At 35.4% G+C, this 24237-nt stretch overlaps 2 protein-coding genes across 3 annotated transcripts in view; both read left to right on the top strand.

The window, feature by feature from the left end:
- mxb (myxovirus (influenza) resistance B) overlaps positions 1-13048 on the top strand; it is a 30939-nt gene extending 17891 nt beyond the window's left edge. Inside the window, exons 1-12 of one of the 2 annotated variants that reach the window (XM_087235255.1) lie at positions 2800-3105; positions 3721-3858; positions 4357-4511; positions 4605-4743; positions 4819-5017; positions 5907-5985; positions 6069-6191; positions 6273-6414; positions 8267-8425; positions 10077-10153; positions 10681-10929; positions 11014-13048. In XM_087235255.1, coding sequence (XP_087091381.1) covers positions 2907-3105; positions 3721-3858; positions 4357-4511; positions 4605-4743; positions 4819-5017; positions 5907-5985; positions 6069-6191; positions 6273-6414; positions 8267-8425; positions 10077-10153; positions 10681-10929; positions 11014-11238 — 1884 coding nt within the window. In that variant the 5' untranslated portion in view covers positions 2800-2906 and the 3' untranslated portion in view covers positions 11239-13048. 2 annotated transcript variants of the gene reach the window in all.
- Positions 13049-15463: 2415 nt separating this feature from the next.
- mxa (myxovirus (influenza) resistance A) lies at positions 15464-23360 on the top strand. The gene is given in 12 exon segments (NM_182942.5): positions 15464-15746; positions 17084-17221; positions 17291-17445; positions 18302-18440; positions 18535-18733; positions 18861-18939; positions 19024-19146; positions 19254-19395; positions 19616-19774; positions 20340-20416; positions 22096-22359; positions 22442-23360. Coding segments are annotated over 12 exon segments (1899 nt in total). The 5' UTR covers positions 15464-15547; the 3' UTR covers positions 22667-23360.
- The last annotated feature ends 877 nt before the right edge of the window (positions 23361-24237 follow it).

Genomic DNA, 24237 nt, shown 5'->3' with positions numbered 1-24237 from the left:
CTGTGTGGTTAATCTAAACACCCAGGGGTTGCACTCCAATGGAAAAAAATAAAAAATAAATAAAGGAAAGGCTGATAAAATGTATTTGTATGTTGTAGTTTCTTTAATGTATTCTTTAACTATCTTCTGTGGGTTATAGATAAAATATGGTGATTCTACGAGTTTAATCACATTTATTTGAGTTTGGAAATCACCAAGAGCCCCCTCGTTATTGTCAATTGTCCACTTTGGGAACTACAGCTCTAGAGAAACATGCTCAATCAGCTGAATGCAACAGGATAACATTTTAAACATGCTAATGCTGTCTCAAAATATCTTTATCTACATTATTTATAAAATAAATAGTTGTCTGACTCAAAAACTGGACCTCATTTTCCATTAACAATAACTTTAGGATTTTAAACATTTAAGAAGGTTTAATTATTCACTTTGAGCTTAGTCTAGATTAGTTTTCATTCAATTCAGCTATAGAACTTGTCTTTGGACTGTGGGGGTAACTGGAACACCTGGAGGAAACCCACACTAACACAAGCGGAACATGCAAACTCCATGCAGACATGCCAACTGGCCCAGCTGGGACTCAAACCAGCGACCTTCTTGCTGTAAGGTGACAGTGCTAACCACTGAGCCACCGTGCCACCCTTAAAAAGGTTTATGATTCATTTAATCTGTCTGACTTTCAAAACTTATGGTCCAGCCTCTAATGCTAATACTAAAGCACTGGGAATTAACTAATGTATAAAGTCACACGATCACATGAGGTCACAACAATGCTTCTTCAACACTCCACGTGTAATGGGAAATATCTGGCACAAAATAAATATTTTAAAAGCTCATTTATAACAATATTTATAACATCTCTCAATGTCCCTGAAAGTGTGTTCTGGTCAATAAACAACCGTCAAGCCAGCGGTGATACTTACAGTCCACTGAGGCATCGAGCTGAGATCTGTGCATTACTTTGAACTTGTGCCTTAATTGTTGGTTTTGAGAAGGAAAGAGGTCCAAAAGAAAGCACAAAATGAATCAAAACAATTCTTTGAAGCTGTTTTCGATAAACAAACAGTATGGACAGTTTACAGAAACATCTTGTTTTGAAACTATGCAGAGTACAGTATACTGATGGAAGAATTCCTGTCGTTTATATCAGTTTACAGTGCTGAAATGATGTGATGACCTGCAGAGTAACAAAGAACACTTGCCAAGATGAGCTTGTGAGCTACACCAGTGGTTCTCAAACTGTGGTACGTGTACCACTAGTGGTACGCAGGCTTCCTTCTAGTGGTACGCGGAGAAATTAAATATATTGTATACATGCTACACACATTTCATATCATATATGACATATAGCCTATATTTCTGAGGTAATCTGCCACGTTTTTAACTGCAGAGTTGTAGCTGCTTTACTGGGCCTACTACGCTACTGTATTTTAATACTGCTCATTTTGGTGGTACTTGGAGAGACATTTTTTTCTGAGGTGGTACTTGATGAAAAAAGTTTGAGAACCACTGAGCTACACTATAAAAATGACAATTTGTTTTTGCTAAAATGCATTTAAATGGTGCTAAATGGCACTAAAAGTGGTTCTTTGACTAGTAATCATATAGAAACTACTTTATGTGCTACATATGTTTAAAGATGGTGATTTTTAAAACCTTAACCACCCCAAGGAATTACTAAAGAACCATTAAAACCACGGCACCCACAAAAAAAAAAAAAAAAAAAAAAACACCTAGAGGTGCAAATTCAAAAAACGGATTAACCAATTGTGTGTGTATTTAATTTGCACAAATGGCAAGCTGGTTGAATATTTAAAGTGTTTTCTTTCCCACATTGTTTTTCCCACAGGTTGTCATACATAATCCAGTGTAAGATTAAAAGTCGATTTATGGTGCTTGAACTGCAATAAAGAGCTAAAGAGCTCGTCGAACAGTGATGCTCTGTTCACCTCATCATCTCAGTAGTTTGATAAACACCTCCCTCTAGAGGATATTATTGAAAACGATTTAAACAGAAGCATTACCGTTCAACATTAGAACTGAAACTGAAATGTATCGATGACTATTACAATAATTATATATTTTACTCATTTATTCATTCATTTTTTTTCGGCTTAGTCCCTTTGTTTATCCGGGGTCGCCACAGCAGAATGAATCGCCAACTTATCCAGCATGTTTTTACGCAGCAGATGCTCTTCCAGCCGCAACCCATTTCTTGGAAATATATATTATATTAATAATACTATAATAATATAATAGTGTGTGTGCGGATGATTATTAGATATTTTCAAGAACACAAGACTATTAGAATTAATAAAATTTTTTTTTTACAATTTCTCCTCTGGTGTGGGCTGATTATATATATATATATATATATATATATATATATATATATATATATATATATATATATATATATAAACCCATTGTATCTTAATGAAAAACTACTTTAAAGTAATTACTGCAGTTACTTTTTGTAGGCCTGCATGGTTAAAATTCTGTTAGATGTCATGCAACATATTCATTCAAAAAGTAAAAGCCTAATTCTGTTTTTGCACAATACTAGTGGTAGAAATGATTTAGTTATTAAATATGGGAAATGTTAACACAAAAAGAACAAGCTATTTATCTATATAGAAACAGGATGCAGAAGAAGAGAACTGTGCAACAGAAAATTATAATAAGTAATTTTTTTAATAATAATTTATGTATTGAACGATGAAACCGAAATGCGAAACTGTTGACATTTCCAGGAATTGAAACTTAACCTGCAGCATAAAAGCTGTAGCATCCACCAGGAGCATCACTGGGAGACAATCATCGAGGAAAGCTCAGCATCTGGTATTTTGTTGTGTTGTGAAAAGAAGGGTTTATTTTTATTAACATATTGACATAGGACATTGATAATGGAGAAGATGAGTTACACGTTCAGTCAGCAATATGAGGAGAAAATTCGCCCTTGTATCGACACTATCGATAATTTACGGTCTCTGGGAGTCGAAAAGGACCTCGCGTTGCCTGCCATCGCCGTCATAGGAGACCAAAGCTCGGGAAAGAGTTCGGTTCTGGAGGCGCTGTCAGGAGTTCCGTTACCCAGGGGCAGTGGTGAGGGGAAAAGTATATATATATATATATATATATATATATATATATATATATATATATATATATATATATATATATATATATATATATATACATAATTTTAAACAAAGTAAAATATGCATATAGCTATATTTAATTTATATTCAAGCTATATTAAACTTGAATATAGCTAAATTATATTGTGTTTGCATAATTAATAAGTACATTCTAACTAAAACGTTTAATGAACCAAAGGACATTGATACTACTCTCTACCCAGGGTGGCAAATAAATCGTCTCCTGGTTGTCCACAGTTTAGTTTCTCCAACTTAACATAAACGTTATTAATAAACTGAAACGAATGGATTGGTTGGAATTTGTGTTTTTATTAAAGTTGAACAACTGGGTTTGACACACCTAATTTCTGTATAACATTGAATGATTCACCAGGAATTTATGATGTGGCTGTCTGAGATGCAAGATGACGAAAGATTTTCTACCATTGTCAGAAATGTAGGATGACCATCTCACAATGTGTTTTGATCAGTGCGGCATGGTAACAGTGCTGAGAGCAGTATGACGTCATCTAGCTGTTATGGTAAAAGTATGACATCTAAATGATAACTTTTTGTCCAGGGATTGTTACACGATGCCCTCTTGAGCTCAAGATGATAAGGAGTAAAGAGGATGAGAAATGGCATGGGAGAATCAGTTACCAAAACCACGAGGAAGACTTTGATGACCCAGCGGAAGTGGAGAAAAAGATCCGTGAAGGTAGAAATGCAATTTAGGGTTGCCAAGGGGAGGGGGCGGGGGAGGGTTTATGTAAATTTTAGGATTTGTAATGTCACAAACCCAGGAGGAAGTCCAACTGAGTCATTTGCAGAACAACACAGAATCTGTCAGCAGACACCTGCAGATGTCCACAGAATTTTTGAGTCTGTCATTCAGTCTATTTTTTATTTATATATAATAAATATGTATTCAGTTTTAATAAAACAAATCTAATAACATGCAAAGGTTTAGATTTATGTCCAATACAGTTTTTAATATTATATCAGACACTGTTTTACCAGCTTTCAGGCCCCGTACTGAAATGCAAGATTCTCAAAAACTCTAGATTTGTAATAAAATAAAGCATGAATTCTACAAAAGAAAATATCTTCGCAACTTTGAGGGTTGTAGATGCTGGTAATGCGCAAACAGCAACATTATTACATGAACTCATGATTAAGGACACCGCTTGAATCTTTCATCTAATTGTGTTTGCAGCCCAAGATGAGATGGCTGGAGCAGGTGTTGGTATCAGTGAAGAACTCATCAGTCTGCAGATCACCTCTGCCAATGTTCCTGACCTCACTCTCATTGACCTCCCTGGCATTGCGCGAGTGGCTGTCAAGGGTCAACCTGAGAACATTGGAGATCAGGTAAACCTTTTACACCTAAAAAAAATCATTTTAAAAGTACATTTGGTCCATTGAGAGTGAGACAGTAACATTATTCAAATTTATTTTATCTAGATTAAGAGACTGATCAGGATGTTCATTACCAAGCAGGAAACAATCAATCTGGTTGTGGTGCCATGCAATGTTGACATCGCCACCACAGAAGCATTGCAGATGGCTCAGGCAGAGGATCCCGAGGGCGAAAGGACTTTAGGTGTGCATTACTGAGTGCACTTGTTATACAAAAAGAGTCCATCAGAATTGTAAAACCATTATTTGTCTACTACAGGCATCTTAACAAAGCCAGACCTGGTGGACAAGGGCACTGAAGGGACAGTTGTAGACATTGTCCACAATGAGGTCATTCACCTCACTAAAGGCTACATGATTGTAAGGTGCAGAGGGCAAAAAGAGATTATGGATCAGGTCACTCTAAATGAGGCTACAGAAACAGAGAGTGCCTTCTTCAAAGACCATCCTCATTTCAGGTGATTTAATAAAAATGTAATTATATATATATATATATGAAGTCAGAATTACTAACCCCCCTGAATTATTAGCCCGCCTATTTATTTTTTCCCCAATTTTTGTTTAACAGATTTTTTTTCAAAACATTTCTAAACAATAGTTTTAATAGCTCATTTCTAATAACTGATTTATTTTATCTTTGCCATGATGACTAAATAATATTTGACTAGATATTTTTCAAGACACTACCATACAGCTTAAAATGACAATAAAAGGCTTAACTACGTTAATTAGTTTAACAAGGTTTTTTTTAAGCAAATCATGTGATAACAAAATAGGTGCAATGTTAAAGCATAGATGGACAAACCAGTGGATTGACCACATTGTACATCTGAAATTACAGACATTCTAAAATACCTTTTAAAAAATTAAAAATTCATCAAAATCATAATTCCTAACCATCAAAATCCAGAACTGTGTGAAGCATATGCTCTTCCAAAGAGCATCTTACACCTCAAAAAGTCACCACACATTTATTATGTTCTGTCTTCATCTTCTAAGGTGCAAGTTATTTAATATATATATATGAATAAAGGCACCCACTGCCTTTATCTAATAAAGCAAACAAATTTTGTTCTTTTAGATATTTGATGTTTTTCTTCTCTTCAACTCATTGGATGGAAAAAAAATGTTATTCGCACATGTATCATGTATATGCTAGTTTTGCGCATAAATCTAATTCAAACCAGGACTGTTGTATCCAGCTACAGGTAACATGATTAAAACGTACATTAATGCATTTGGTAGACACTTTAACCCATTAAGAGACACATATTATCAGTTCATGCTTTTTTTTGGGGAACAGAGCCAAAGGAAGCGACATGATGTATTTGTAATGTCTTCTCCTAGGAAACTTTATGAAGAAGGTTTTGCTACTATTCCCAAGTTGGCAGAGAAACTAACAATTGAGTTGGTTCATCACATTCAGGTAAAATAATATATACTGACAAAAAAGACATTGAAGAATCTTTAGACTAAAAGTAACAATCATATAACCAATCTGTTATGCAGAGGTCCCTACCTCGTTTAGAAGAGCAAATCCAGACCAAGCTTGCTGAAACACAGAAGGAACTGGAAGCGTATGGTGATGGACCCCCGTCAGACCCTGCAGAAAGACTCAGCTTTTTCATTGATGTGAGTACAGCATCAAAATGCTTTATTAAAGTGTAAACAACATCCCCCAGTAATTAAAATATTTGACATTACTGAATTTAGAAAGTTACAGCTTTTACATGTGACACTCTCAACCTGACGACTGGAGAGGAGGTTAAATCCGCATCAAAACTGCTGATTTTTCCAGAACTTCGACAGGAATTTGCCTATTGGAATAGCTTCTTAGACTCTTCAGGATATTCTTGTAAGTACAGCAAATAATGTACTTGACACCCAAGTTTTACCTTCTAAAATTTGCTTGAGACTATTTTCATCTGTTATGCTTTCCTGTGTTGTTATAGTTTCACTGAATGACTAAATTAACATTTTATTAACAAGTCCTTATTAGGCAGAAATAACTCAAAAGTTATTCATACAGTGCATGCGGAAAGTATTCATATCGCTTCACTTTTTCCAAATTTTTTTATGTTACAGCCTTTTTACAAAATGGATTAAGTTAATTTATTTCCCAAACATTCTACACACAATAATCCATAAATGACATAATCACATGTACATAAGTATTCACTACCTTTGCTGTGAAGCTTTAAATTGAGGTATATTCATGATTTGAAAAGGCATACACCAGTCTATATAAGGTCCCAGGGTCGACAGTGCATGTCAAAGCACAAACCAAGCATGAAGACAATGGAACTGTCTGTAGTCCTTAGAGATAGGATGGTCTCGAGGCACAAGGCTGGGGAAGGTTACAGAAACATTTCTGCTGCTCTGAAAGTTCCAATGAGCACTGTGGCCTCCATCATCTGTAAGTGGAAGATGTTTGGAACCTCCAGGACTCTTCCTAGATCTGGCGGGCCATCTTAGATGAGTGATCTGGGGAGAAGGGCCTTAGTCAGGGTGGTAATCAATAACCCGATGGTCACGCTGTCTGAGCTCTAGCGTTCTTGTGTGGAGAGAAGAGAACCTTACAGAAGGGCAACCATCTGTGCAGCAATACAACAATCAGGCCTGTATGGTAGAGGGGTCAGACGGAAGCCACTCCTTAGTAAAGAGCACATAGCAGCCCACCTGGAATTTGCCAAAAGGCATCTGAAGGACTCTCAGACCATAAGAAACAAAATTCTCTGGTTTGATGAGACTAAAACTGAACACTTTGGAGTGAATGCCAGATGCTATGGAGAAAACCAGGCACCGCTCATCACCAGGCTAATACCATACCTACAGTTAAGCATGGTGGTGGCAGCATCATGCTGTGGGGATGTTTTTCAGCAGCAGGAACTGGAAAACTAGTCAAGATAGAGGGAAAGATGAATGCAGCAATGTACAGAGACTTCAGAGTGCTCTTGACCTCAGACTGGGGTGACAGTTCATCTTCTGGTAGGATAATGACCCAAAGCACACTGCCAAAATATCAGTGGAGCAGCTTCACAACAACTAGGTGAACGTCCTTGAGTGGCCCAGCCAGAGCCTAGACGTAAATCCTATTGAACATCTCTGGAGAGATCTGAAAATGGCTGTACACCGTCAGTTCCCATCCAACCTGACAGAGCTTAAGAGGTACTGCAAAGAGGAATGAGCAAAATTTCCCAAAGACAGATGTGCCAAGCTTGTGGCTTAATATTCAAAAAGACTTGAGACTGTAATTGCTGCCAAAAGTGCATCAACAAAGTATTAAGCAAAGGCTGTAAATACTTACATACATGTGTTGTTTCAGGGTTTTTTTTTTTTAAATAAATTTGCAACAATTAAAACAAAATCACATTGTCATTATGGAATATTGTGTGTAGAACCTTGAAGAAATAAATTTATTTAAATTATCTTGGTATGAGGCTGTAACATAAAAAAAAAATGTGAAAAAAGTGAAGCGCTATGAATACTTTCCGGATGCACTGTGTATTTTTAATTGATTTAGTATTGAGATCTAGCAGTAACAGTGCATTTTTTCTGCTTAAATGAGCAATTTACGCACAGCAGCCCATACGCATCAAATCCTCAGCATGTCTACAAATTTTAATCATCACGCTTCACAGAAACTTTTTATTGTATTAATGCAAACATGAGAGCGTCTTCTGACAATACTCATAAAACCTTTGCAGTCAAACTGAAGATTGAAGAAGAAGTTGATAACTATGAAGTGAAGTACCGGGGACGAGAACTCCCAGGTTTCATCAATTACAAGACCTTTGAGGGCCTTGTCAGGGAACAGATGAAGTTGTTGGAGGAACCTGCGTTAAAGATGCTGAAGAACGTCTCTGGTTTGTTTTGTTCTGTATATTTTTAACAATATCCTATTTATTCCCACAGTTTCTTAATTAAAAATGTGGTCTTCACCTTTGGGATAAAAACTTTTGCCACCTAGAAGATAAATATCACCGGAAAAGGGATGGTTTAACCAAAAATGTTACAACCCTTTATGAGTTTTTTTTCTTCTGTTAAACATAAAAGAATATATTTTGAAGGCCTAAATCAGGGGTGTCCACTTATGGTTGTTTTCATTTAGGTCAAGGGTGACAAAACTCGGTCCAGGAGGGCCAGTGTCCAGGAGAGTTTAGCTTCAACGCTAACCAAACACACCTGAACCATCTAATCAAGCTCTTGCTAGATACTGTACTAGAAGCGTCCTGGCAGGTGTGTTGAAGCAAGTTGGAGCTAAACTCAGCAGGACACTGGCCCTCCATGACCGAGTTTTGTCACCCCTGGCCTAAATGCAAGCAACCATAAGTTATTCAGGGTAGATTTTCCCTCTCCAAAACATGACTTAGCAGATAATGCAGTGCAATTTCTCTTGACATTTGGAAAACTGGATTCATTGGACAATCAAGTTTGCAGGTAAAAGGTTGCAAAAGGATTGGCATTAACAGGGTGTCAGCGAAGGGTCTTAAGTATTAAAAGCTGATTTAGAGAAATACAAGACCCTTTAAAAAGTAATCAAAAGTCTTAAATGCAATTTTGCAAGGCATTCAATTTTGTATCATTTTGGATTATAAAATCTATTGCTGCATGATGAAGTTGGCGAATATCAGGATGCTGTGTAGTTTATGAAATAGACTAAATTCTACTAGATTTGACGTCTATGTTTTGTTTACTGCAGCAACAAAGTCAACATTAATTTTTCCACTGTTCTATAGGTGCCACCTGCTGGATTGTCATTTGTATTCATCAAATAACTAATTAATTAATTCTTCCGCTTAGTACCTTTATTCATCAGGGGTTGCCACCATACCTCACAACACTCCTGTTTTTCAGGGAGTCTCCTGTATTTCAGACCCATCTCCTGTTTTGTTTTGTCTCCCAGAAAACTCCTGGAATTTCACCCACCCCCCCTTTTGCTTTTTGGTACAGTCCCCAGATTTCCGACCTTGGTAATACTGACCAGGGACCCCAGTCTTCAGTTTGCGACCACTCAACAACGACCCCTCCTTCCCCCGCTCTTCAGTTTGCTACTTTGCGAACCCCACCCAACCACCCCCACTCTTCAGTTTGCAAACCAAATTAATGAATCGCTAACTTATCCAGCATATGTTTTACACAGCGGATGCAATTTCAGCAGCAACCCAGTAGTGGGAATCATCCATACACACTCATTCACACACTTACACTATGGACAATTTAGTTGAATTTACCTACACCGCATAGACTCCACCGCTTTAGACTGTGGGGGAAACTGGAGCACTGCACCACGCCAAGATTCGAACCAGCGGCTTTCTTGCTGTGAGGCGACAGTGCTAACCACTGAGCCACCGTGTTGCCTGCAAATGAATACTGTTTTTAGTAAATGTACTGCAAGTTAAAATGTCGCCAAGTTATGGGTTGAAACCTAAAGTGGTAATGAGGTCTTAAAAGGTATTAAAATTCACTCTCCGATTCCTGTATATCCTAATTAACAGTGTGCTTGTTTCTACATAGACATGGTTAAAAAGAAGTTCATCCAGTTGGCCCAGAGCAGCTTCACCGGTTTTCCTATTCTTCTAAAAATAGCAAAGGTATTTTTGTGCGCGTGTGTGTGTGTTTAGGTCAATGTTTCTGCTAGTAGACATATTCCAACACTCAAATGTTCATATTAATCTACATCCTTTTACATTTTTACCAATTTACTGAATGTTATTACATTTGAATAGCACTAGCATGGGTGTCAAACTCAGTTCCTGGAGCTCTGCACAGTTTAGCTTTAACCCTAATTACACCTGATCAAACAAATTGAGTCCATTAGTCTTGTTTAAAAGCTATAGGTAACTGTCTTGAAGCAGGGTTGGAACTAAACCGTTCAGTTGCTGGAAAGCCGCAGATCTGCAGTTTAGCTTTAACCCTAATAACACCTGATCAAACGAATTGAGTCTTTTAGTCTTGTTTGAGACCTACAGGTAAGTTTGTTGAAGCAGGGTTGGAATTAAACTGTGGGCCTCAAGAACTGTGTTTGTCATCCCTGCACTACTGTGACACATTTAGTTTACTGATATACTTAAATTAGTTCAACTAAATGTGTTTTGTAAAACTTTGTATACATTCCAAGACTAAGATCGAAGCCATCAAGCAGGATAAAGAGTGCTTGGCGGAATCCATGCTGAGGACTCAATTCAAGATGGAGCTCATAGTTTACACTCAAGATGGCACATACAGTCAGAGCCTACTTCGCTCAAAAGAAAAGCGGGAAGAGGACGAGGAAGACACAGAAAACTTTGACTGCATGACTGTAGGGATTGCCACAAGCAATCATGCTACTTTGAGTGAGATGAAGCTGCATCTCGAGTCCTACTACATGGTAAGAGTTTCAGCTAAAGCTTTTCTGCAGATTAATTTAAACTGTAATGCACAGCTATCTGAGGTGCGGTCTTATTTATAACAGATTGCAAGCCAGCGTCTAGCTGATCAGATCCCAATGGTGATCCGCTATCTGCTGCTGCAAGAAGCCGCTTTGGAGCTGCAAAGGAGCATGCTGCAACTGCTGCAAGATAAAGACGGTGTAGACGACATGCTTAAAGAGGATTTTGACATTGGTCAAAAGCGGGAAAACTTACTGAGCCGCCAGAAACGTTTAATGAAAGCACAAAACCTCTTGGCTACCTATTAGGATTCTCTTCATAGTCAATTATAACTGTTTTAATGCTACAAATTATATATAGCTTGAAAAATGTAGCACATGGAACAAACGTGTAAACTTGCACGCGATATTTGTTGAAGAAACATGCAGAGATGTAAATATTCTTTGCAGCAATCTGCATATGCGTAGCTTTAAGAGCTCAAATGTTGGTTATTTTCATTTATATTCATTAAACTGGTTCTTTCAGCTTAAATAATTTAGCATTGTATTCATTTATTCAATCAATCGCAAAAGCATTTAATAACCTTTTCAACAATTTGTATACGAATGTTATTTATTCATTAATTGATCGGACATTTTAGATTGTTCTATGTTAATCAGTGTATCTTTCGTCTATTCCATATCCGTTTTCTACGGAGAGCTAGAAGGGACGTGATGGTGGGAAAAAAATAGGTGAAAGAAAAAAAACTGGGTGGGAGGAAAAAAAAAAAAAACTGTGTGATAGGAAAACAAATTCTTTTAAAGTTTTTGCATTCTCTCGCAAAGATGTTTTTCGTTATCTTGCAAAACAACCGTCTTTTCCACAACCGTGTTCTCTTCATTCATGTCAACCCTCCCATGTTTGCCGAAATTTTCCTATATTTTACCATTCTATCCCACAATCATCCTATCATTAAGTATTTTCCCATATTTCTCATATATTTTTAATATTCCACCATCACGTCCCTTCCAGGTCCCTGTAGTTTTCAAAAAAAAGGCAAACTAAGAAAACAGCCATTTTTCATTTTTTTCTTTCGCTTACAAAAACAAAAACAATTAAAAATGAGATTTTGGCTCAATTTTCACTTTTGGTTTAGGGTAGGAAAATGGATAAAAGACTTTAAAATTCATTATACACATATAGGCGGTGCTGAAACGCCCGTTTTCCTCTGATTGGTCAACCAAATTTAAGCTTGTTACGTCCCCCTCAAACTAAGTCCTATATATATATATATATATATATATATATATATATATATATATATATATATATATCCCTGAGACCCCCCCTTTGACTTGTGTCCTCTGTAGTGGACGTTGGGTTTTAATGATTTTTCTTTGAATTTCTTGAGCTACTCTGTCAAGTCCTGTTGGACTGTTCAGAGGACATCCTGGGCTTTCTAGTGATGTGTCATTTAATTGGCTGGCATGCTAGGAACCACTTTTTACACTGCATCCAAAATGGTCGACATACAAACAAGCACATTTTATGGTATGGAGAGGCATGTAAAATTGAGTTTTTAAAATGTTTTTTTACTATTATTATTACATATATATTTGTTTATATTAAAGTGTCAGAAACAATACATTTAGCTTTCAAAGCTGTTAAATTGTTTGTGTTTCAAAATATTATCCTTTTTTAAATGTCCACTATAGTGGACACTGGACCATCCTAATGTAATTAATGACTGCATGTTGTAGGAGGCAGAACTGAAGCCGAGAGGACTCTTTTTAAGATAGTTGAGGGTGACTCTGATTTAGAGTCTGACAATTAGGGAATGACAATCAGTTTTAAATCACTTTTATGTTAAATTTGTTTTGGATTTACATCACTTCTTTTGTTGTTTTTGTTTAGTTTTTTCTCTTTCAGACTAAACTGTTTCAGGAATTTCGAAACAAAAGGATAAAATAACTTTTGTTTAGTTTTTTGTTACATTAATATTGGATTATTAGCCCTTTACAGGCATATCCTGTACAGTTTTGTTGTCTGAGTTTGGCGGTCGTTTTAAACTAAAATGGTCCTTTGGTCCACTACAGTGGACATGCTGTAAAAATAAAAACAAAATGTATAAACTCTAAATTGTAGAATTTTTTTTTTAACCCAAAGGATCTATATACACTATCCTCCTGAGACCCAAATATTTTTTTTCTTTTTTTCTGTGATTTCTTACATCCTTTTAGTTGAAAAAAAAGAAAAAAAAAAAAAGATAAGTAGATCATTCAAATAGGAGAAAATAAAATAAAAACAAAGGGTATAGCCATAGGGCCCAATGTGTTCTTATTCTGGTCCTGCTAACAACTATTTAAAAAAACTGAACAGTAAAAAACATTCAATAAACAATATTAATTATTATTAGCCTGTTGTTATTATTATTATTATTTAGGCCAAGAGTTTGCTTGTAGTCTTTGTTGTACCTCAAGGGGAAATTTTCTGTGAACACACAGAGCACTTCAGCAAGTTCTGTCAATAAAGAAAATGATAAAATAAGCAACCCTGTAAAGGGATTACATACAAGAATAACACATGCGCACTATCTATCAGCATTCACAGTCTGATTGACACTGGATTAAGGGTTAAAAGAGTTATTAAGTCTGTTCTTCTTCCAACAGAAGGTTTTGTATTTTCTACCAGAAGGTAAAAGATCATAAAATAGGACGAGTACATGGGATGGATTGTTTAAAATGATTTTCACTTCATTTAAAGTGCATTTCTCGTAAAGTGTTTAAATACTTGTAAAAGTTTTTGAACCTATTAGTCTCATAGCAATTCTGATATTAACATTTTTTGATTTCAGATTTACAGAAAGATTGCCATTCCATGTAGATAGACCATGATGACTCTCAAATACAGCCTAATAAAATATGTAAACAAATTTCTTGCCAACATCATAAAACCGTAACCTTCCTAGGTATTTGGTAAAGCTTTTCACAAATCCAATTCATGTGAGTGTCCCATGTTAGAGACCTATCTATGTATCAGTAGCTCTGAAACAATCATGCAAACCAGGTGCTGCTCAGAAATTGTTCTCTTTGCTCAGCATCAGGTGCACGGCAGCAAGAAGTTTGGCGATTAAATAGCCATATTATTAATAATTAATGTTATTTTAAGCTTAGTTCCTTTATATTATTATTGTTACTTGAAAGCAATCAGTTTCTGCAGATTTTGTGTCATACGAACATTTAGATCCTACAGCCTGAATACAGAAGTGAAAGCATACCACATGGTTAAGAATTAATTTTTCCTGTGCCTGAACAACATTGGTGGTGGATAGACCATTACCATTTCTTGCCCGAAAATGTAGTCAAAGTAGTAAAAGTATCTGTTGTAAATATTACTCAAAGTACGAGTAAAAAGTTGCCATTTTAAAAGTACTCAAGAATAGTGAGTACACTGTGAAATGCTATTGAGGTTACATTTGATTCGTGCATGTGAGTATAAACGTAACATTCTGTAGTGCATTTAGTGATTAAGACTGTTTGCTGGTTTCAGTCATCATACAGTAAGCATCCGCCACCATCCTCTCATCAGTGACATGCAGTCTAAACGGTCCCTGTATCATTGTGTGTGAAGATTTTAGACATCAAGTGGTTTGCTGCATTTATAAGCACCCTTGTCTTGAGGTTGTTTAGTATGATGCGATTTACTGTCCATGTGTGATTTGATTGGACAGGAATAACAGAACTGATTTTTCCACTCAGCCAATCTCCATAGACAAGAAAAAATAAAGTTATGACTGCAGTTTGAGGGAAAATAGTGGAGTAAAAGAACATACAGCACTCAAGCTTAAGTGCACATTTTTAAAACTACTTAGTAAATTACAATTGCTGGGAAAAAAGTACTGAATTACAGTAATTTGAGTATTTGTAATTTGTTACTTTACACCAATGAACAACAGAAACGGTCAGAAGACCTGCAAGTCAACAGTGATGTTCTGCATGGTCACCGCATCATCTCGGTATCTGATTATGAATAAACAGCCCCCCCTAGAGGGTGATATGAAGAAAACGACTTAACAGAACCTAAGCATTGACTGACCAGTCTTTGGCATTGACTCAGACATTTACAGAGAAAATTGAATTGAATGGTCATTGTAAAAAGTTTAAAAAATAATATATTAAATCTCATTATAAATAAATCCACTGAAAGTATATGCAAAATATGTGCATCAACATCTCTCTAAAAACGACTCTAAAAATTTCTTTATTAGAGAAATGCGTCATTTGTTACCAAGTCGTTTGCTTTGGCGAGTTTGCACAAACAATTTTAGTAAAATGGTTATCCAAGTATCTACACTGAATCCAAGCTAAACAGAACAACATACGGAAAATACGGTACTCAGAGTCGCTACAAAGACAATATAGGCTAGGTGTTTTTCCATCTACTGAACAATGAATTCTTACTGAATACCATTGGAGAAACGAAACCATTGTGCTTTGCAGGAAATGAAACTTACTGATCCATGCGCGCTCCTCCTAGCATTCACTTTACCGGTAAAGCAAGCCGAGCATCATTAGTTCAGACAGTCGGGTAATCTGAAACTTTGTTGTGATAAGGATTTGTCTTTGGACATTATTAAGGATGGAGAAGTTGAGTTACACGTTCAGTCAGCAATATGAGGAGAAAATTCGCCCTTGTATCGACACTATCGATAATTTACGGTCTCTGGGAGTCGAAAAGGACCTCGCGTTGCCTGCCATCGCCGTCATAGGAGACCAAAGCTCGGGAAAGAGTTCGGTTCTGGAGGCGCTGTCAGGAGTTCCGTTACCCAGGGGCAGTGGTGAGAACAACACATTAAAAACAAGACATATATATATATATATATATATATGTATGTCTTGTTGTTACAGACTATAATTGTTTGGCATTTGTGTATGTACTTCATAGTAAAATCACGGAGAGGCCGCTAAGGTCTAAGAATGCAGGATGACTTATTCATATAAAGCGGTTACAAGCTCTGTGATGACAAGACAACGTTGACAATCAGTGGCCCTACACATATCCATTAGGGATTTAATTTGGCAACTAAAATATTGCTTTTATGACATTATCTGTAACTGTTACCAAAACATGAATGCATTTTTTTATCATTTGTTATAAGCCCTACAAGTTTACCTACCTTTTTGCAATAGTTTAATTATTCTAGTTTAAAACTACTTGCAATAGTATCTGAATGGATATGCATATGCAAGTTGAGACAAGCAATCAAAATTGCACTCAATGGAGCTACTGACGTCACTGTGATGGGGTATGGTTAGGGTTAAAAAGAATTGCATGCAGCTCAGCCTGCAGCTGCACCGGGTCTACATTTGTGACATCACTGTACAGTCTAGGTTAAATGAATAGTTTACCTAGAAGTAGGCATGGGACAATACCTGTTTTCAAGGTATACCGCAGTTCGGAAAAGTCAATGTTCTAAAACATTTTTATTTAAGTTTTAGGACAACAGTATCTCCAGCAGAAACAAATATCCAAAGATGCCATCTTAAATTGTAAAAAAAAAAAAGAAAGAAATCTGTGTTTTTGAAACAAATAAAGATAGCAGAAGTCAATAATTGATTTGCGATATTTAGCCTGACATGTTTACTGCTACAAAATATTTGAAATGTATCCCAAAATAAAATGTGTTCAAAAGGGGAAAATGTTTTAGTTTTTCACCCAGACACATTTAAAAGGTATATATTTTAGAGCAGTAATCACAATACCACAGAAATTTTATCCAAGGTTATCAAATCTTCAGAATCTTATACCAGCTCATGCCTACCTAGAGTAAAAATTCAGTTTCATTTACTCACCCTTGACTTGTTCCAAACCTGTTTGAGTTTCTTTCCAATGTTGAACACAAAGGAAACACTGAAGGGTGTTGGAAAAAACAGCCATTGATTTCAAGTTATTTTTCTCTAATTATGAATGTCAACCATTCACCCCCCCCCCCCACCCACCCCACAACACCCCAAGCATCCTTCAGATTATCTGGTTTTGTGTTCAACAGAAGAAAAAAAAACTGTTTAGAATCATTTGACTGAGTAAATGGTCAACAAATTAGAATTTTTGGGTAAACCCTTAAAGACACACCATGAAACAAGTACTAAAAACCACCCTTTCATGTTTGCACAGGGATTGTTACACGGTGCCCTCTCGAGCTCAAGATGATAAGAACTAAAGACCAAGATAAGTGGCATGGGAGAATCAGTTACAAAACCTATGAGGAGGACTTCGATGACCCAGCGGAAGTGGAGAAAAAGATCCGCCAAGGTAAAAATGCTTTAAATGAAAACTAGGACTTTTAGTTTGTTAATATCTTATTTCCTATTGTGTTTGCAGCCCAAGATGAGATGGCTGGAGCAGGTGTTGGTATCAGTGAAGAACTCATCAGTCTGCAGATCACCTCTGCCAATGTTCCTGACCTCACTCTCATTGACCTCCCTGGCATTGCACGAGTGGCCGTCAAGGGTCAACCTGAGAACATTGGAGATCAGGTAAAGATTTACTAACCTAAATTCATTCAAAAATTTTGTTGGAAAGATTGTTGTGAGACATTTTGTGTTTTGAAAGAAATGTAATAGATGTCCATGACATAATCATGGCTAAAACAAAGCTAAAATTTGGCTGTCATTGAAAATCTAATAGACGTCCAAAAATAGACTAGTAATCAAATAGACACATGCATTGTCATTCCTTCATGTCTATTTTATGACTGGTCTATATTTGGACTTATGTTATTTATTTTTATTGACAGGCCAACTTTATGGTCTGTTTCCATTGAGTGATACAGTACGGTACGCATCAGTACGGGTCACCTTTATCAGGCTTGCGTTTCCCCTGCCAAAAGGGTACTAATGGTTTTAAGTCGATGTCATTCTCGCTCGAGAAAATGTCAAAGTAAAGCTGTAAATTAAAGGTTAGTTTGGTTAGTAAACGTAAGGCTTGTTTGGGTTGACCACGGCTTGTTATTATATGTATATATTATTATAATGTAATGTCTCAGCTGTGTTTTTAAAAATGTCACTTCCTTTGTTTTCATTCTCCTGGCTTGTGCATGAGCTGGTGACGTATCTCTGTAAACCAATAGCGTTCAGCTGTGCGTCTAGCTCCTCCTTTTGGTACCATTTTGTTGTGCTAGGTACCCTTTCGAAAAGGGTACCCAAAAAGTGGTATGGTTTGCTTTTTGCTATCTATTGACAGTGGAAACGGCCATAAAAGAGCACTAAACCGTACCACTCAGTGTAAACGGGCCGTTAGTCTTGTCTTAGTTTGGACTTCTAATAGGCATCTTTAAATACACACAAATAAACTTGCTGTGTTATAAACATTAATTAAATGCCTTTCTTCTAGATTAAAAGACTAATCAGGAAGTTTGTTACAAGGCAAGAGACAATCAACCTGGTCGTGGTGCCATGCAATGTTGACATCGCCACCACAGAAGCATTGCAGATGGCTCAGGCAGAGGATCCTGATGGCGAAAGGACTTTAGGTTTGCATTACTCTCTACATTTAATGCTTTAATTCAAACATCCTCTTTAAAATCATGTGTCGCAATGTCTGGTTGTATTATATCTCTGCTACAGGCATCTTAACAAAGCCAGACCTGGTGGACAAGGGCACTGAAGGGACAGTTGTAGACATTGTCCACAATGAGGTCATTCACCTCACTAAAGGCTACATGATTGTAAGGTGCAGAGGGCAAAAAGAGATTATGGATCAGGTCACTCTAAATGAGGCTACAGAAACAGAGAGTGCCTTCTTCAAAGACCATCCTCATTTCAGGTACTAAACTGGTCACATCTCATTATTCATGTAAACGAAAAACAGCTGAACGGTACATTTTATTTGGACTCTTAATTTATATAAGGGACATTATATATCATGTTATATATTTATGCATTTTTCACAGCAAACTCTATGAAGAGGGTTTTGCTACTATTCCCAAGTTGGCAGAGAAACTAACAATTGAATTGGTTCATCACATTCAGGTGAATCATTTTATTATCAAATGAACCAAACAGGATTTTTAAATGCATGACAAAAATAGCTCAACTTTATATTTGCCTTTGTAGAAATCTCTACCTCGCCTAGAAGAGCAAATAGAGACAAAGCTTGCTGAAACACAGAAGGAACTAGAGGCATATGGCAATGGGCCTCCATCAGAACCAGCAGCAAGACTCAGCTTTTTCATTGACGTGAGTGTAATTTGAAATGAAATAATTTTTTAAATATAACTGATTGGTAAAGTTATACTTACATTATTAAGTTACTTAAATCTTTCAAATATCATCTCCAAATTTAGAAAGTTACAGCTTTCAATCAAGATATGCTGAACCTGACGACTGGGGAGGATGTTAAATGTACTACAGATCTACTGCTTTTCCCAGAACTTCGGCAAGAATTTGCAAAATGGAGTCACATCTTGGATCGTTCAGGGGATTCATGTGAGGAAAGCATATCATCTCTTGACTGCACTTTTGTTTTTGGCTAACCTGCTATTTTATCTAAGTAACTATTAAATTAGCTTTAAAAAAAGTTCTCTCATCTGATGCATTCCATTTTAATTTCCAACCTAAGTTACTAAATTAGAAGCACTTTGAAAAGCTATGCTCATAACTGAGATATGCGATTTATTTTCTAACGGTGTTCAAAAACCCTTTGCAGTCAACAAAAAGATTGAGAAAGAAGTTGATAACTACGAAGTCAAGTACCGGGGAAGAGAGCTACCAGGATTCATCAACTACAAGACCTTTGAGGGGCTTGTCAGGGACCAGATCAAGCTGTTGGAGGAACCTGCGTTAAAGACACTGAAGACCGTCTCTGGTTAACATTGTTTTGCATTTCGAATCCATTTTCAGTTGCTTAATGTTGCAAGGCTATTCTGACGCCACTTTTATATACGAGTATACAGTTGTCAATATTTAAAGTGGATCAAAAAAATTTCTAAATAGTCATTAGTCAGGAGAGCATGTGTTGTTGAATTGTTATAGGACAACTTCAATAAAGAGTAAGGATCCACTTTATATGCTGACCACTGTATTCTCATAATGCACTACATGTCCCAAGTATGCAGACTCAAAAGTAAAGTTTTAGAACGGCAAATCAATGGAACAAATCAATGAACATGACAATCTAACCACAGCATTTCAGTTGGCACAATACATTTGTAGGTACAGTTTTGTTGCCTGTAAAGTGACCAATGAACTGAAGACCTTGATGTAACCCAAGTTTGTTCAAGATGTTTTTGTTTTAAAGGCACTGTAAAATTTATTTGAGGTAAAGGTTTAGATATTTAGTACAGAGTAATAACAGTAACAAAACAGGGTTTGCTGGATGATCAAGATTGAAATTAAAAGTTATAATCAACAGTGTGTTTGTTTTTGCACAGATGTGGTTAGAAAGAAGTTCATCCAACTGGCCCAGTGCAGTTTCATTGGATTCCCTAATCTTCTGAAAATAGCAAAGGTAGGATTTTATGTGTGCTTTCTGGTAGATGTGGTTCATCTGTAAGAGTATTATTATATAGGCAGAAGCTGTAATTACCTGAATGATAGAACTCTGCAATAGATGTTTTGTGTAATTTACAGACTATTTTATGTCGGTCAGTAAGCTTGATGTGTTATACCTATATACAGTTGCAATCAGAATTATTAACCCCCTGATTTTTTTTTTCTTTTTTAAATATTTCCCAAATTATGTTTTTTACAGAGCTAGGGAATTTTCACAATATGTCTGATAATATTTTTTTCTTCTGGAAAAAGTCGTATTTGTTTTATTTAGGCTAGAATAAAAGCAGTTTTTAAAATTTTTTAAAACCATTTTAAGGTCAATATTATTAGCCCATTTAAGTTATATTTTCTTCCGATAGTCTACAGGACTAACCATCATTATACAATAACTTTGTATAATTACCCTGGCCTGCCTATTAACCAAGTTAGCCTTTAAATATCACTTTAAGCTGTATAGAAGTGTCTTGAAAAATAATGTAAAATATTATTTACTGTCATCATGGCAAAGATATCAATAATCAGTGACTAAAAATGAGTTATTAAAACTACAATGTTTAGAATGAATCTTCTCACCGTTAAACAGAAATTGGGAAAAAAAAAATAAACAGGGGGCTAAAAATTCAGGTGGTTCAATAATTCTGATTGCAACTGTATAAATAAGAAAGAAACTCATTCAGGTTAAAAGGAACAAGTGGAAAATATCATTATGAAACTAACCCATTTAAAAGAGGACACACCAAAAGGTGATGTGTAAACTAGTGTGCAAAATCTGTGAACATTTTAATCTTTTAGTTTAAACATGCATGTGAATAGTTCAGTTGTGTTTGCTTTATATTCTCTGAGAACTAACATGGCTTTCTTTTCCTTTCCCGAATTCCTCTGCAACTCAAAGTATTCTAAACTCATATTTGCAATATAATATAAGCAATTATAAGCAATTAAAGCATAAAAGCAATTAAAGTGTCAAATGTAAGATAAACTTATACTTGTGTATACATACAGTTGAAGTCAGAATTATTAGCCCCCCCATCCGTGATTTTGATTTTCTTTTTTAAATATTTCCCAAATTATTTTAAACAAAGCAAGGAAATTTTCACAGTATGTCTCATAATATTATTTCTTCTGGAGAAAGCCTTATTTGTTTTAATTCAGCAAGAATAAAAGCAGTATTACATTTTTAAAAACCCATTTTATGATCAACATTATTAGCCCCTTTAAGCTATATATTTTTCCATAGTCTACAGAACAAACCATCGTTATACAATAACTTGTCTTATTATCCTAACCTGCCTATAATTAACCTAGTTAAGCCTTTAAATGTCACTAAGCTGTATAGAAGAGTCTTATATTATTTACTGTCATCATGGCGAAGATCAAATAAATCAGATATTAGAAAAGAGTTATTAAAACTATTATGTTTAGAAATGCGTGAAAACATCTTCTTCGTCAAACAAATTGGGGAGAAAAATAAACAGGTGGGCTAATAAATCTGACTTCAACTGTATATAGTCTTTCAATAAACTTGTGTAGATGTTGAGTGGTTAGAATATAAAGCTTACTAGTTTAATTAGATTTGATTAGAAGAGAAACTGTTCTTTTACAGTTGACAATAACATGTTTTATACACAACCACAGACTAAGATTGAAGGCATTAAGCTAAACAAAGAATCCCTGGCAGAATCTATGCTGAAAACTCAATTCAAGATGGAGCTCATCGTTTACAGCCAAGATGGCACATACAGCCAGAGTCTAAAGCATGCAAAGGATAAATTGGAGGAGATGGAAAAAGAAAGGCCACAACCGAAAATAAAACTGCCCTTACTTTCGAGTTTCGACCTTGGCACAGACAATCATGCCACCTTGCGTGAGATGAGGTTGCACCTTAAATCCTACTACACAGTAAGTGTCTAATAAACTTTCTATGCAGAGGTAGATTCATTTTAAATGTATATCTGAGATGCTGTCTAATCTACCGTAACAGATTGCAAGCAAGCGTCTAGCTGACCAGATCCCAATGGTGATCCGCTACATGCTGCTGCAGGAAGCTGCTTTGGAGCTGCAAAGGAACATGTTACAGCTGCTGCAAGATAAAGACGGTGTAGACAACCTGCTTAAAGAGGACTGTGACATTGGCCAAAAGCGAGAAAACTTACTGAGCCGCCAGAAACGTTTAATGAAGGCACGCAGCCTCTTGGTCACCTTTTAGAAGTTACTTTCATAGATTACTGCAACATTTTAATGCAATGAAATCGTATGCTGGTACTGAAGAAAATTATCAGCATTGACAGCAAAGAAGTAAACATTCATGCTGTTTTTTTTTTTAAAGAAATATTCCTTTGAGGAAACATGGTTTTTCAAAGCTACCTTTGTTATTTGAAGTGCGTCTTGACCAGTGTCAGATGCTGTATATGACTTTTGGGACATGGTATTCTTATTTAAGTACAAATTGATGAAGTGTCAGAACATTCAGTAAATTCATGTCATTTCAGTACTCTAAAAAAATATGACAATTTAATGTTTATATGTTACAACCAATGTTTCGAAAATTGATAAACTATTTAGTGCTTTGTACCAGAAATGCTGCAACAGATATTTTTTTAAATACCGTTTTCGAGGTATACCATGGTTTGGAAAAGTCATGGTTTTAAAACCGTCAACATTTCCTGTTATACCTTTCCTAAGGTATGTGTAAGATTTTTTTATTTACTTTTTTTTAGGACAACAGTATGTCCAGCAAAAAAATATATCCAAAAATACCATTTTAAATTTTAAAGAAATCTGTGTTTTTGGAACTAATGAAGACAGCAGAAGTCAATAATTCATTTGGATTATTTAGCTGGACATATTTACTGAATTTAGATATTAATATTTACAAAATATTTTAAATGTTTTACAAAATATTTTATATTTTAAATGTTTCTCATATATATATATATATATATATATATATATATATATATATATATATATATATATATATATATATATATATATATATATATATATATATATTGTGATCAAAGGGGGGAATTTTTTTTTTTTACCCAGTATTTAAAAATAACTTATTTTAGAGCCGTAACCACAATACCATGAAACTGATATTTTTATGCAAGGTTGTCATACCGTCAGAATCTTACACTGGCCCATGTCAAGTGCACAATGCTGTTCTTTTTTTTGCAAGTTCCTTATTGAGACTTTATATTTATTTCTGTGGTATATCAAATTATAATTTATACTGTATTTTTTTATATAGCAATTACACCAAACATATGTGTAAGGCATTTCTAAAATACAAACACCATAATTTGTAGTTTGATATAGTTATGCAATAAATATAATAAGTATCATTAACTTAACCTGAATCAATGCAACAAAACTGTGTGTGTGTGTTTATTATATATATATATATGTGTGTATATATATACACACATATATATATATATATATATATATATATATATATATATATATATATATATATATATATATATATATATATATATATATATATATATATATATATATATATTAGTTTAAGTCAGAATTATTAGCCCCTGGAGAGATTTTTTTTTCAACACATTTCTAGTCATAATAGTTTTAATAACTCATTTATAATAACTGATTTATTTAAGTTTGCCATGATTACAGTAAAATATATTTTGCAATATTTTTCAAGTCACTTCTATACAGCTTAAAGTGACATTTTAAGTCTTAGTTAGGTTAACTAGGCAGGTTAGGGTAATTAGCCAAGTTATTGTTTAACAATGGTTAGTTCTG

This window comes from Danio rerio, chromosome 1, assembly GCF_052040795.2.
Source record: "Danio rerio strain M-AB ecotype USA chromosome 1, GRCz13ab, whole genome shotgun sequence".
Lineage (NCBI taxonomy): Eukaryota > Metazoa > Chordata > Actinopteri > Cypriniformes > Danionidae > Danio > Danio rerio.
This window is presented reverse-complemented; position numbering and strand designations above follow the sequence as displayed.